Source organism: Macrobrachium nipponense, chromosome 6 (genome assembly GCF_015104395.2).
Source record: "Macrobrachium nipponense isolate FS-2020 chromosome 6, ASM1510439v2, whole genome shotgun sequence".
Classification (NCBI taxonomy): domain Eukaryota; kingdom Metazoa; phylum Arthropoda; class Malacostraca; order Decapoda; family Palaemonidae; genus Macrobrachium; species Macrobrachium nipponense.
Window position 1 is genome coordinate 131,610,647 of NC_061108.1, and position 14,027 is coordinate 131,624,673.

Consider the following 14,027-nt stretch of genomic DNA (forward strand, 5'->3'; position numbering starts at 1 on the left):
GGTGGGCTTATTTTTGTAGATTGAAAGTAGCAGTGTTTTTGGTAGTACTATCACTTTGGTCCCATCTATACTGTTTTCCACATTTAGTTTCATTTTTTCTTTGGTTTCTCCCAGTGTAAATGTCCAACATAATTTTTTCCTTGCTTCAGTTTTCAAATCTTACTCAAGAACAAATTTCTATGGCAAGCCTTGTAAGAGACACTAAATGTGTACATATCTCCAATGTTAGCCAAGTTAAATACAAAAGAAAGCTGTTATATAAATTAATGACAATTTGAGAGATGGTCTGTGCACATTCTTGGCCAATGTGTATTGCTGACAAAAAGTGGCACAGTTTGTCTAGAAACTTATTCACGATCATGTGAATTTAAATTCATCTTTATTAAGAATTATATATATTATTGTTTTTGGTGTGTGTATATGATATACTGTAATATATATATATATATATATATATATATATATATATATATATATATATATATATATATATATATATATATATATATATATATATATATATATATATATATATATATATATATATATATATATATATATATATATATATATATATATATATATATATATATATATAGTGTGTGTATATATATATATATATATATATATATATATATATATATATATATATATATATATATATATATATATATATATATATATATATACTATATATAATAATAAAATGAAGGGGCTTGCCTGAATAATTGTGCTAAGAGGTGAACTCTGAAGCAAGACAGTCAATTAAGATGGGTGCAGATCAGATATCCCAAAGGGACCAGTGTGCTGTTCAAGAAACACTATAGTTACTACTCATAGTGAGCTTATGGAAGCATTCAGCAACAAGCATAGATGGCCATTTTCCTCATGGTGCTTTTAGTTAATCAATATTTGAGATACTGGGAATTTTCATAAAAATCATAGTTTAAGTTTGACCACTATAATTGCTATCATTACTGAGAAATAGGGAAAAAACTCTCTCTCACGAGAGTATATATAATGTTCTAAAGGGTCCACAATAATACCAAGTGTAAAAAGTCTGTGTATAATTTTGAAGACTTTACAGAAAGCTTTCGAACCCTTCCCTGGGTTCATCTTCAGTCCAAATGAACAAAAAGTTACGACAAGTACAGAGGTAAATTTAAAAATCAAGAGACGTTGAAGATCGTTGACAACGGTCATAAGCTCTTTAATGGGCCAGGTGAAGAAAGAGGGTAGTTAACCCTCTTACGCCGACTGGACGTATTTTACGTCGACATTTTTTGTCTCTCGTGTGCCGACTGGATTTATTTTACGTCGACTTACAAAAGCTTTTTTTAAATTCGCGGAAAAATACTTATAGGCCTACCAGCCTAAAACTTTTGAATCACGCGCCTTGGGGGATGCTGGGAGATCAAGGTGTTGTTTTGTTTACAATCGTTACGCAGGCGCGCAAGCGCGAATTTCTTTCTTGCCGCACTAAAAAGTATCTGCGACACATCTCGGAAATTATTTAGTCACTTTGACATAATTTTTGTAATTTTTGTACCATTGTAAATTAGCCGTTACATGAAGTATTATATATGAAAATGTGCGTATTTTTATGTAGAATACAACAATAAAATACTCATGATTTTAGCTTTTATCAGTTTTGAGATATTTTCATATAAATAACGATAATTGCCAAAATTTCAACCTTCGGTCAACTTTGACTCTACCGAAATGGTCGAAAAACGCAATTGTAAGCTAAAACTCTTATATTTTAGTAATATTCAATCATTTACCTTAATTTTGCAACTAATTGGAAGTCTCTAGCATAATATTTAGATTTATGGTGAATTTATGAAAAAACTTTTTCCTTACGTCTGCGCGGTAACTCTTCCGAAAAAAATCATACTTGCGATTGTGGTAATGTTTGCACCATTTTAAAATTAGCCGTTATATAAAGTTTTATATATGGAAATGTGCGCAATTTCATGCACAATACAACTAAAAACAACCCATGGTTGTAGCTTTTATCAGTTTTGAGATATTTTTATATAAATAACAATAATTGCCAAAATTTCAATCTTTGGTCTACTTTGACTCTACCGAAATGGTCGAAAAACGCAATTGTAAGCTAAAACGCTTATATTCTAGTAATATTCAAGCATTTACCTTCATTTTGCAACAAATTGGAAGTCTCTAGCACAATATTTTGATTTATGGTGAATTTATGAAAAAAATAACTTTCTTTACGTCCGCGCGGTAACTCTTCGGAAAAAATCATACGTGCGATTGTGGTAATGTTTGCACCATTTTAAATTAGCCGTTACATAAAGTTTTATATATGAAAATGTGTGCAATTTCATGTAGAATACAAAAAAAATAATTGAAGGTTGTAGCTTTTCTCATTTTTTAAATATTTGCATATAAATCACGATAAATAGAAAAAAAAACCACGTTCGGTCAACTTTGACTACCGAAATGGTCGAAAAACGCAGTTGTAAGCTAAAACTCTTACAGTCTAGTAATATTCAGTCATTTATCTTCATCTTGAAACAAATTCGAAGTCTAGCAAAATATTTAGATTTATGGTGAATTTAAAAAAAATCTTACCTTCCCTCCACGCGCGGATTCTCCGCCACAAATCTCCTAAATGCGTACGTCCCATTCTCGGAATATTTGCTCCGTTTCATATTAGGCATTTCATAGAATTTTATATATGAAAATGTGCGCAATTTCATGTAGAATAAAATTAAAAATATTTAAAGGTTGTAGCTTTTCTTATTTCCGAAATAATTGCATATAAAAATATATATATAAAAAAATTCGACATTTGGTCAAATGTAACTCGTCAGATATGGTCAAAAACTTCAATTGTAAGCTAATACTCTTACAGTATAGTAATATTCAATCATTTGTCTTCATTTTGAAAGAAATTGGAAGTCTCTAGGACAATATTTAGATTTATGGTGAATTTTTGAAAAAAATATCTGTTTACGTCCGCGCGTTACGAATTCATGCATTATTTTGTGATATTTTCTCTGTGTTGCCTTTACAATTTTACAATGTGTTATATACCAAAATGATTGCAATTTAGTATACATTACAACGAAAAAAAAGTAACTTGTTACCTTTAACCGTTTTGCGCACAGCGCGATTTGAATACAATTATATATGAAATTTCGTTTTTGCGCTATCATATATCGCATTATTTATATATGATAATGATAATTTTTTTCATTTCTGATGGTTGCATACTAAACTTCAGGCAATGACAAAAAAAGGAGCCAAAAATGAACTCTTAATCTTGAAAAATAAGCGCGCTGTGATTTTTAAAAAAGAAATTTTTTTCCTCTTCCGCGCTCACTCCGAAACCCCTCCGGCATACGGGAGACAATTTTTTATTTACCGCTCCGGCGTAAGAGGGTTAACAACTAGGTGATACCCTCTCCCCTATCAATCCTTCTGGCTGCAATCCTGTTGGATCTTCGTACAGGTTGTTGCAACATTACATGAAGTCCTTCATCCAAGGGCGTAGATTGGGCACCGTTATCAGACTCCCCCGGGGCAGCGGTTACCTGGACTGGAAGAGGCAAGGCAGAGGCAGCATCAGGAGAGGGAAATACAGAGCCTGTCCTACAGTTAAAATCTTTTAAAAACATACTAGTAATATAAAAACTAAAAATTAACAAATGGGTCTTCGTTGACAAAAGACTTGTTTCCTTTAAATGATTCTCCCAAACTTATAGCAGCTCCCTCGACTAGTCGTCTGACATTTACATTGTTACTTTTAAAGATAATTTTAGCCTCGTTCCAGTTGAGTCTATGATCATTCATGAATGCATGTGCTACTATTGCGCTGTTTTGTGATTGTAGTTCATAAGCTCGCTTATGTTCGCCCAAACGTATATCTAGTCCCAGTCCACTTTCACCAAAATATTTACTATTACAATCCATACATGGTAGTTCGTAAACGCCTGGGACTATGGGATTTTTATCATTGTTACTGTTTCTTACGAGGGAACGTCTTATTGTATTTTCATATTTGAAATACAATATTGTATTTTCATATTGTATTTTCATATTTGAACAAATATGAAAATACAATAAGACGTTCCCTCGTAAGAAACAGTAACAATGATAAAAATCCCATAGTCCCAGGCGTTTACGAACTACCATGTATGGATTGTAATAGTAAATATTTTGGTGAAAGTGGACTGGGACTAGATATACGTTTGGGCGAACATAAGCGAGCTTATGAACTACAATCACAAAACAGCGCAATAGTAGCACATGCATTCATGAATGATCATAGACTCAACTGGAACGAGGCTAAAATTATCTTTAAAAGTAACAATGTAAATGTCAGACGACTAGTCGAGGGAGCTGCTATAAGTTTGGGAGAATCATTTAAAGGAAACAAGTCTTTTGTCAACAAAGACCCATTTGTTAATTTTTAGTTTTTATATTACTAGTATGTTTTTAAAAGATTTTAACTGTAGGACAGGCTCTGTTTTTCCCTCTACTGATGCTGCCTCTGCCTTGCCTCTTCCAGTCCAGGTAACCGCTGCCCCGGGGGAGTCTGATAACGGTGCCCAATCTACGCCCTTGGATGAAGGACTTCATGTAATGTTGCAACAACCCGTACGAAGATCCAACAGGATTGCAGCCAGAAGGATTGATAGGGGAGAGGGTATCACCTAGTTGTTGTTAACTACCCTCTTTCTTCACCTGGCCCATTAACGAGCTAACAACCGTTGTCAACGATCTTCAACGTCTCTTGTTTTTTAAATTTACCTCTGTACTTGTCGTAACGTATTCTTCATTTGGACTGAAGATGAACCCAGGGAAGGGTTCGAAAGCTTTCTGTAAAGTCTTCAAAATTATACACAGACTTTTTACACTTGGTATTATTGTGGACCCTTTAGAACATTACTGAGAAAATTATCTTGATGTTCCCACAACAACATGAGTAGTTATTATTTTTATACATTCAACTTCCCTGTCAGATATATACTTAGCTATAGACTCCGTCGTCCCCGACAGAAATTCGAATTTTGCGGCACACACTACAGGTAGGTCAGGTGATCTACTGCCCCGCCACTGGGTGGCGGGAATAGGAACCATTCCTGTTTTCTAATTCAGATTTTCTCTGTCGGCCAGGACATCAACATTGTTGTTGTTCCTCCTGATTTGATTTTCGTGTTTTTTCATCGCTATTGATCTTCCAGACCGGTTTTATTGGTGACGTATTGGATCTTTGGTTGGGCATACGCTTTCGTGGACTGTTAATTGATTTTGGATTTGGATTTTTCTCATAATGTCGGACTCTAGCTTTTCAGTTAAAAGACTGTGTGTGAATGAGGGATGTATGGTGAGGCTACCGAAAGCTTCGGTAGACCCTCACACGGTTTGTAAGGGGTGTAGGCAGAATGAATGCTCTGTAACTAACACCTGTAATGAATGTGTAGATTTGAATGAGGAAGAGTAGAAGACTTTAAATTCCTATTTAAGGAAATTAGATATGGATAGGTCTAGGAAGGCTTCCTCCAGAAGCGTAAGTAGGTCTCGTTCTAACGAGCCAATTACTGTAGCACCTAATCCTAAATTTATAATTACTTCCTCATGTACTACAAAGACTGCAAATCCTGCAACGGAAATTGCAGATCTGAAAGCTGCACTCAAAAGGATGGAACGTCAAATGCAAACTATACAAAGTAAGCGCAGTGAAAGTGACGTAAGTGTCCCCAGTGCAGTGGAGGGTGCGTCTGATCGGCTTCATCTCGCTCCCAGGCCTAGACCTCTTTCAAGCTCCCAGGCCTAGAGGAGAAGGAATGTCAACAGCCTTACGGAGGTGATGGAGAATCCCCACCGATCAGGCGTCCCCTCGGCAGATTCTGTGGCGTCCCGAACTGCCAAGGATAGCTATAGGAAAAGCATCCTAAAAAAGTGTTTTTCATCATATGATTCTTCGCCTCAAAGAAAGGGCTGGAGTTCTGACGAACTTTTGCCCCTTGAAAAGGAGTTGGAAAGCTCCAACTTTGGATTCAAGTCCAGAGTGTTTCCCTGAAGAATCGCCATGTGAAAGGAAAAGAGCTAAGAATATACCAGCTCTCAACTCGGAGTCTCCTACCTCCTCTAGACCTCCTTCACCGACCTCGGACAAGGAAGAAGAGAATGCTGCTACTAAGATTCTCTTAAAAATGCAGGAACAGATCTCCTCTTTAGTAGGAGTTCTTAAAAAGGATGCTCCTAGAAGAAAGGACTCTTTCCTGCCGATAAAGAGATCAACGGGAAGAACGGACGTTTCTGGCACAAAATTTGCGTACTCTACTCCTTGGACAGGAAGTAGGAGAAAAGCGCCAAAAGCGCCAACCTGGCGCAATGCGCCAGAAGCGCCAGCCAGGCGCAATGAGCCAAAAGCGCCAGGAGCGCCAGCCTGTGCCAGCCAGACGCCAAGCCCCACAATCGACATCCAAACGACAGACACGAGGATCTTCAATTGTTCAAAGAGACATTAACCAAGAGGCTTCTTTTAGCTTTGAGCAGGATCAGCCTTTACCTGACAGGGACTCTAGACGTCACACGGGTGGCCATAGCCCCTGTCGGGATAGAGCTTTTCCTGTTAAGAGCGATTTGAGAGGACATCCTTCTTCTGACAAGAGAGAGAGATGTCGCACAGGCGGCCATCGCTCTTGCCAGGAGAGAAATTATGATAGTCTTTTTGCAGGATCAGCCTCTCCCTAGTAAGGACGCAAGTTGTCGCACAGGCAGCCGTCGCTCTTGCAAGGGTGGTTTAGATGTTGCGAGAGACTCGTCCCCTATCGATAAGAAACAATCCTCTTCGGTTGATCCCTCTTCCCCCATGGAGATTGAACAAGAGTTATATGTTTCGGACTCTGAAGATCATACAGCTGCGGGCTTATCAGACTATAAGACATTAGCAGCCCTGTTACTTCAACAGTTTGGAGATTCTTTAAGTCCTGCCGCTCCTCCTTCGCCTAGATCTTTGTTCACTAGCACCAAGATCTCGAAATCGTCCTCTTTCTTAAAGATGAAACCGACCATTTCCATGAAGAAGGCTCTGCAGTTTGTTGGAAACTGGTTTAAATCCAAGGAGGAGGCGGGGAGAACCGTCTTTGCCTGCCCTCCTTCCAAACTATCAGGAAGGAGAGGTATTTGGTATGAGACAGGAGAATCGTTGGGTCTTGCTCTCCCGACCTCAGCCGAAGCAGACTTTTCGAATTTGGTTGACTCTTCGAGGAGGCAAGCTTTGTCATCAGCTAAAACCACATGGGGGACTTCAGAAATGGACCATCTCCTCAATTGATTGTTCCATGTCTTGGAAGTTTTTAACTTCTTAGACTGGTCCCTTGGGGTTTTGGCCAAGAAAACTCAGGATACGGAGTTTCTGAGCCCAGAAGCTCTTCATAGTGTCCTGTCCTGTATGGACAAAGCAGTTCAGGACGGATCAGGAGAAGTGGCCTCTCTCTTCGGAACAGGAATCTTAAGAAAGGACTTTTAGTTCTTTCCTAACAAAAGCAGTCACTCCTATCCAGAGGTCGTCCCTGCTTTACGCACCGCTTTCGGATCAACTGTTCCCTTCTCAGTTAGTAAGGGACATTTCCCATTCATTGACTGAGAAGGCCACACAAGACCTTTTGGCCCAATCCGCAAAGAAAGCGAGGACCTCTTTTCCTACTATGAAGAGAGAGTCACGTACCCCTCAACAGCCCTTTCGAGGGAGTTCCTCTTCTCGACCCTCCTCGAAGAAGAGAGGAATGGCGAAAAGAGGTAGGTCTGCCTTCAGACCTATCAAGAAATCTAAGTGATATTTCAGTCCTTCAAGCACCGGTAGGAGCCAGACTTTTTAAATTTTCGGAAGAATGGACAGTGAGAGAGGCAGACAGCTGGTCCCTCTCCGTAGTGAGGAAAGGATATCTTATCCCCTTTCAAGACAGACTTCCCTTAACGACGACCCCAAGGGAACTGTCGGCGAAGTACAGGGACCCTGCCATGAGAGAAGCACTTTTGCACCTTGTAGAGCAGATGTTGCAAAAGGAAGCCATCGAATTGGTCCGGGATCCTCACTCCTGGGGATTCTACAACCGTCTTTTTCAGGTTCCGAAATCCTCGGGGGGGTGGAGACCGGTTCTGGATGTGAGCGCATTGAACCAATTCGTAGAGAACACAAAGTTCTCTATGGAAACATCCAAATCGGTTCTTGCGGCTCTCCGTCCCGGAGATTGGATGGTCTCCCTGGATCTACAGGATGCTTACTTTCATGTCCCCCTGCATCCCGCATCGAAGAAGTATCTTCGCTTTATGATGCAGGACAGAATTTTCCAATTCAGGGCCCTGTGCTTCGGCCTATCTACAGCTCCTCAAGTTTTCACGAGCCTAATGAGGAACGTTGCGAGATGGCTACATCTGAAAGGGATAAGCATATCTCTTTATCTAGATGATTGGCTCATAAGAGCAAAGTCGGAACATCAGTGCTTGAAGGACCTGGAGACGACATTAGAACTGACGCAATCACTCGGACTACTCGTAAACCTCGAGAAATCACAATTGATCCCAGACAGAACATGGTCTATCTGGGGATTCAGATGGATTCTCGGGGTTTTCGAGCTTTTCCATCGCAAAGAGAGAATTGCTCGAGGCTTGGAAAAGTCTTGAACTTCTTAGCGAAAGAATGAAGCTCGGCGAGGGAATGGCTCAGTCTCTTGGGTACCCTTTCCTCGTTGGATGCAGGTTCGTCCCTAGGGAGATTGAACCTCAGACCTCTGCAGGTCTACCTGAGAAGAATGTGGAGTCAGAAGACAGGAGAATTTGTCAGATTCGTTTTCCATTCAACAGGAAATAAAGTCGCACCTGAAGTGGTGGTTAACCCCCTTGAGAAGAAACGAAGGAGTGTCCCTCCCTCTTGATTCGGAACCCTCTCCTAGTGTTGTTTTCCGACGCCTCGGAAACACGGATGGGGCAGGCCCAGCCAACATTGGGTACCAAAGGAAGGTGCCAGGTACCTGTGGACAAAGGAACAGGTAACATTGTACATCAATGCGAAGGAACTCCTGGCCATCCATCTAGCCCTGGAGTACTTCAAATCGGAAGTCAGAGGAGTGGTAGTCCAAGTCAACTCGGACAATACCACGGCTCTGGCTTACATCCGAAATCAGGGGGCCACTCACTCTTTCTCACTATACGAGATCGCAAGAGCTCTATTGATTTGGATGGAGGAACGGGGCATAATACTCCGAACAAGATTTGTTCAAGGAGTGAAAAATGTAAGAGCAGACAGGTTGAGCAGGAAGAACCAAGTACTTCCAACAGAGTGGACACTTCACTCAGAAGTCTGCAAAGAACTTTGGTCCCTCTGGGGAAAACCACAGATCGACCTGTTTGCCACGTTCCTCTCCAGGAGGATGGACAACTTCTGCTCTCTGGGAGAAGATCCCAGAGCCATAGCGATCGATGCTCTCCTCATGGACTGGTCAGGCATAGACGCCTACGCCTTTCCCCCATTCAAGTTGCTAGGGATAGTGCTAAGAAAGTTGTTGCATCAAAGGGAATACAAAACTGATTCTCATTGCTCCCTTCTGGCCTTCCCGAAGCTGGTTCACAGAGGTACTGGAATGGATTGGACGGTGGACTTCCCCAGATCTCTTCCAGAAAGGACAGATCTGCTCAGACAACCCCACTTCGAGAGGTTTCACAAAAGCATCCACGGTCTCTCCCTGACTGCCTTTCGACTATCAAAAGACTGGTCAGAGTGAGAGGCTTTTCTAGGAAAGCTGCAAGTGCAATCGCTAGAGCCTGCAGGTCCTCTACCCTGCGGGTCTACCAATCGAAGTGGGAAGTCATCCGTAGATGGTGTAGGTTGAAGAAGCTTTCCTCTTCCAATACCTCTGTGACCGAAATCGCCGACTATCTTCTTTTCTTAAGAGAAGAGTCGAAGTTGGCTGTATCTACTATAAAAGGATATAAGAGCATGCTTTCAGCTGTGTTCAGGAACAGAGGCCTGAATATAGAAGAGAATAAAGATCTTCATGATCTCATTAGGTCTTTCGAGACCACCAAATTGAGATCTTCTCTCCCCCCGAGTTGGAACCTGGATGTGGTCCTCAAGTTCTTGACTTCTGACAGGTTCGAACCTCCAGATAAAAGCTCGTTTAGAGATCTTACGAGAAAGTGCATTTTCCTTTTGGCCCTCGCTACTGCCAAGAGGGTCAGTGAATTGCATGCTTTAGATTCTCGGGTGGGATTTAAAAAAAGACTCTGCAGTGGTTTCTTTTCAACATCTATTCCTGGCTAAAAATGAGAACCCTTCTAAACCTTGGCCTAGAAGTTTCGAAGTCAAGGGACTCTCTCCCCTTGTAGGTAGAGAGTTGGAAAGGTCTCTTTGCCCAGTCAGGGCCCTGAAGTTCTATCTAAAAAAGAAGACACAACTTCAGGGATGTCGCCAGAGTCTCTGGTGTGCAGTACGAAAACCCCAAGAGACCTATGTCAAAGAAACGCACTGGCGTTCTTTGTCAGGAATGGGATAACAGAAGCTCACATGAATTGCCAAGAGAATTCCTTAAAGCTGCTTAGGGTTAAAGCTCACAAAGTCCGTGCAGTTGCAACTTCCCTATCTTTTAGTAAGAATATGTCGATGAGTGGACTTTTAGCACAAAACATTGGAGATGTAACTCAGTATTTGCATCCCATTATTTAAAGGATGTAAAAGTAACATACGAGAAATGTTTTTTCTCTTGGTCCGTATGTATCAGCGGATACTATGCTGGGGCAGGGAGTGGATACTGATCCTTAAATAATTTTTGTTTTTGTTTTCTTTAATGATTATTTGTAACAAAATTGGTGTTGAGTTTTTTTGGGTTGTTTGAAAGGATGTTGGGGGATGACACTTTTTCAATCGTAGTCTAACCCCGGTATATGATCAGGTGATCGGGATCAGTGTCGTGCTCTTTGATAAGGCCATTAGGCAAGGTGTTTTGTCATGTAAGTGGATAGGACCCCATTGACAAAGATCCTAAGGTTCTGTCGAGTAAGTGGATAAAGACCCCTTTGACAGACCATCAAGAACTCTTAGCAAGAGGTCACTACCTCGCTGAGGCTCTTGAAGCGATGCAGGCTCCTAGGCAGTAGCCATGAAGTCTTTCGCTAACACAGGCAGGAACCAAGGTTTTTTAGTTTTATTACCTACAACGTATGTTGTTTACCTGTCTATTCAGTAAATAGCTGTCTCTTACCCTCCGCCAAAGGTGCCAATCAGCTAAGTATATATCTGACAGGGAAGTTGAATGTATAAAAATGTTATTGTCATGATACAATAAAGTTTTATACACACTTACCTGGCAGATATATACGATTAATGGCCCACCAGCCTCCCCTCAGGAGACACGTGGAATAGAAAATCTGAATTAGAAAATGGGAATGGTTCCTATTCCCGCCACCCAGCGGCAGGGCGGTAGATCACCTGACCTACCTGTAGTGTGTGCCGCGAAATTCGAATTCCTGTCGGGGATGACGGAGTCTATAGCTAAGTATGTATCTGCCAGGTAAGTATGTATAAAACTTTATTGTATCATGACAATAACATTTTAAGTGAATTGATATTACAAAAATACGATTATGTTCTGCACTCATTTGATAGTCCTGTTATTTTATACATTTGCTTCTCCATCTCTCATGATATTTTTAGGCCAACAGATGCAACTTTAATCTTGATCTTGGGGTGACTGAATTTCAGCTGACACAAGTTGTGATAAGAGTTGTGACTCATTTATAGTTTTAATTTCTTTATTACTTTTAAGGAAAGCTTGACAGAATTACATCATCAAAGAAGCTTCCACAGACACATTACAAAAGGATTTGATATGAATAATGCATGATGTTTGAATGTTTTTCTAAGTATGTAAAATATGGTAGTTTACCGAGTATCTTACTAAAATTGAAGTAAAAAGTAATCCAAAAGTTGCGGCAACTTAATAACTATAACTACTTCACCAACTTGCAAACTTATTGATGCATATCACGTCATAATGCAGAGTAATGTGAAAATCAGTATTTCTGAGTTTTATTTTCTTTTTACAATGTACATCATTCTTGATTTATGAACCAAATCCTGTGAATAGTGTTTAGTTATATTTCTCTTTAACACATTTCTGAATGCAGTCTTTTCTGCCATAGTAACAAGAAAAACGTGTGTAGGTGGTAACATTGAAAATCATGCAAAAAGAATTCTCTCTTACTGAAAAGATGAAGAGGTGTGTGTGTGTGTGTGTGTGTGTGTGTGTGTGTGTGTGTGTGTGTGTGTGTGTGTGGTGTGTGTGTGTGTGCCAGGAATGAAACTACTGTACTGTGTCTGCTTGAGGAGGCTTAAAGATTATTTTTTTCTTTTAAAACTTCAGAGACAACAAATATATCTCATGATGTAGTGAGTTGTCACATAAGATGCACATTAGCATGAGATTGTTTGGCAGGATGTTCCCGAACCTCCTGTGCCAGCCTCCAGCATTCTTCCTCCAATGGGTGCACCCCTTACTCCACCAGTAGCTCCTATTACTCCAACAGTCACTCCAAATTTGACACCCAATGTAACACCAGCTGCTCCTGCACCTATCACTCCTATTTACCTGCTGTTGCGGCAATCACCTGAGGAGGTATGTACTACTGAGGTACCTTAAACACCATATGATTTTGTATTTAGTGGTAGCTCTCTTGTCATCATTATGATAGATGGATAATACTTCCATAATTGCTTTAGTTGTAATCTTTTTAAAGTAATATGATTTAGAGCTTTATTTTTTTTTTCTATCGGTAAAATCATTGTCATTATTATTTATGTTTTGTCACATTTCCCTATTATAAGGTTAAGACATAAAATGCAGTTCCCTTCACTTTCTTTTATCTTACACATTTTCAGCTTGAATTCAGTTCTATAGTCTTGGTCTTCATCTTCATCTTTTCCATTATATTTCGGGCCATCCTACTGGTCTTCATCTTCCTAATTCCATATCCTGTACTTTATTGTAAGATATGGTAATAGTATTTTTGGAAGGAAATTAGTAAGCAGAAGATTTAAGACTGATTTTCAAGTTATTTTCTCAGATTTTTATTTCCTACATTACTTATACATAAAACTAATGGTAAATGTTAGTACATCACCTGAACTCAGCCCAAGTACAAGTTTTAACTAAATACTATCTCATTTTTCTACTTGACTGTCATGCAGTTTGCTGATGCCATTATGAAATTCAATCTGAAATTCATTAGAAAATTTTTTACATTATAAGATGAGCTTTAATGTACAGTAGTACCTTGAGATACGAAAGGCTCAACTTACGAAAAATCCAAGTTACGAAAGCCAATACGAAAAATTTTACTGCTCTACATACAAAAAGTTTTCAAGATACGAAAGGTTGTTGCTATAAAGTCCCGAGATTCGCCCGGACCACCGAGAACAATTTTAAAACTCCCGCGCCGCCAACTGAGTAAACTCGCCACCATCCTCCCGCTCTCCCATTGGTTCCTGATGCTAGTCACCCCATAAGGTCCTGCTCTCCTATTGGTCAGCATCTACCCCTTGTGCTTTAAGTATTCTATTGGTAAAAGGTTGCTGTAAATTGAAAAACTTAATATTCATGCAATACATTTAATAAAAAAAAACATTAGGTAAAGATAGAATAAAGAATAAAAATGAATGGTTATTATACTGTTTGGTAGTTTCAGTAGTTGAAGAGAGAGAATGAAAATTTATGGCTTACTGTGTAAAAGTGATTGCTTGGCGATCGTTCGATACTCATAAGTGCTGGATGTAAACAGACGTTTGGAAGCTTTTTTTTGTTTGTTTGTTATAGTTAATGGTTACTTAATAATTATTTGAAATGAGTACATGCAGTACATTTAATAAAAAAAATGTGAATTAGATATCATAAAATATAAAATAAATCAGACTGCCAACAAATATGCATTTTTTAGAATTCTTCTTCTGTTTTATTATTACGTTAAGTATACGTATTACGCATGTTTCATTATAG

At 39.4% G+C, this 14,027-nt stretch overlaps 1 protein-coding gene across 1 annotated transcript in view; it reads left to right on the forward strand.

The window, feature by feature from the left end:
* The window catches only part of LOC135216229 (sorting nexin-2-like), a 131,412-nt gene that overhangs the window by 31,362 nt on the left and 86,023 nt on the right, over positions 1–14,027 (forward strand). The window contains 1 exon segment of the mRNA XM_064251380.1: positions 12,471–12,650. Coding sequence (XP_064107450.1) covers positions 12,471–12,650 — 180 coding nt within the window.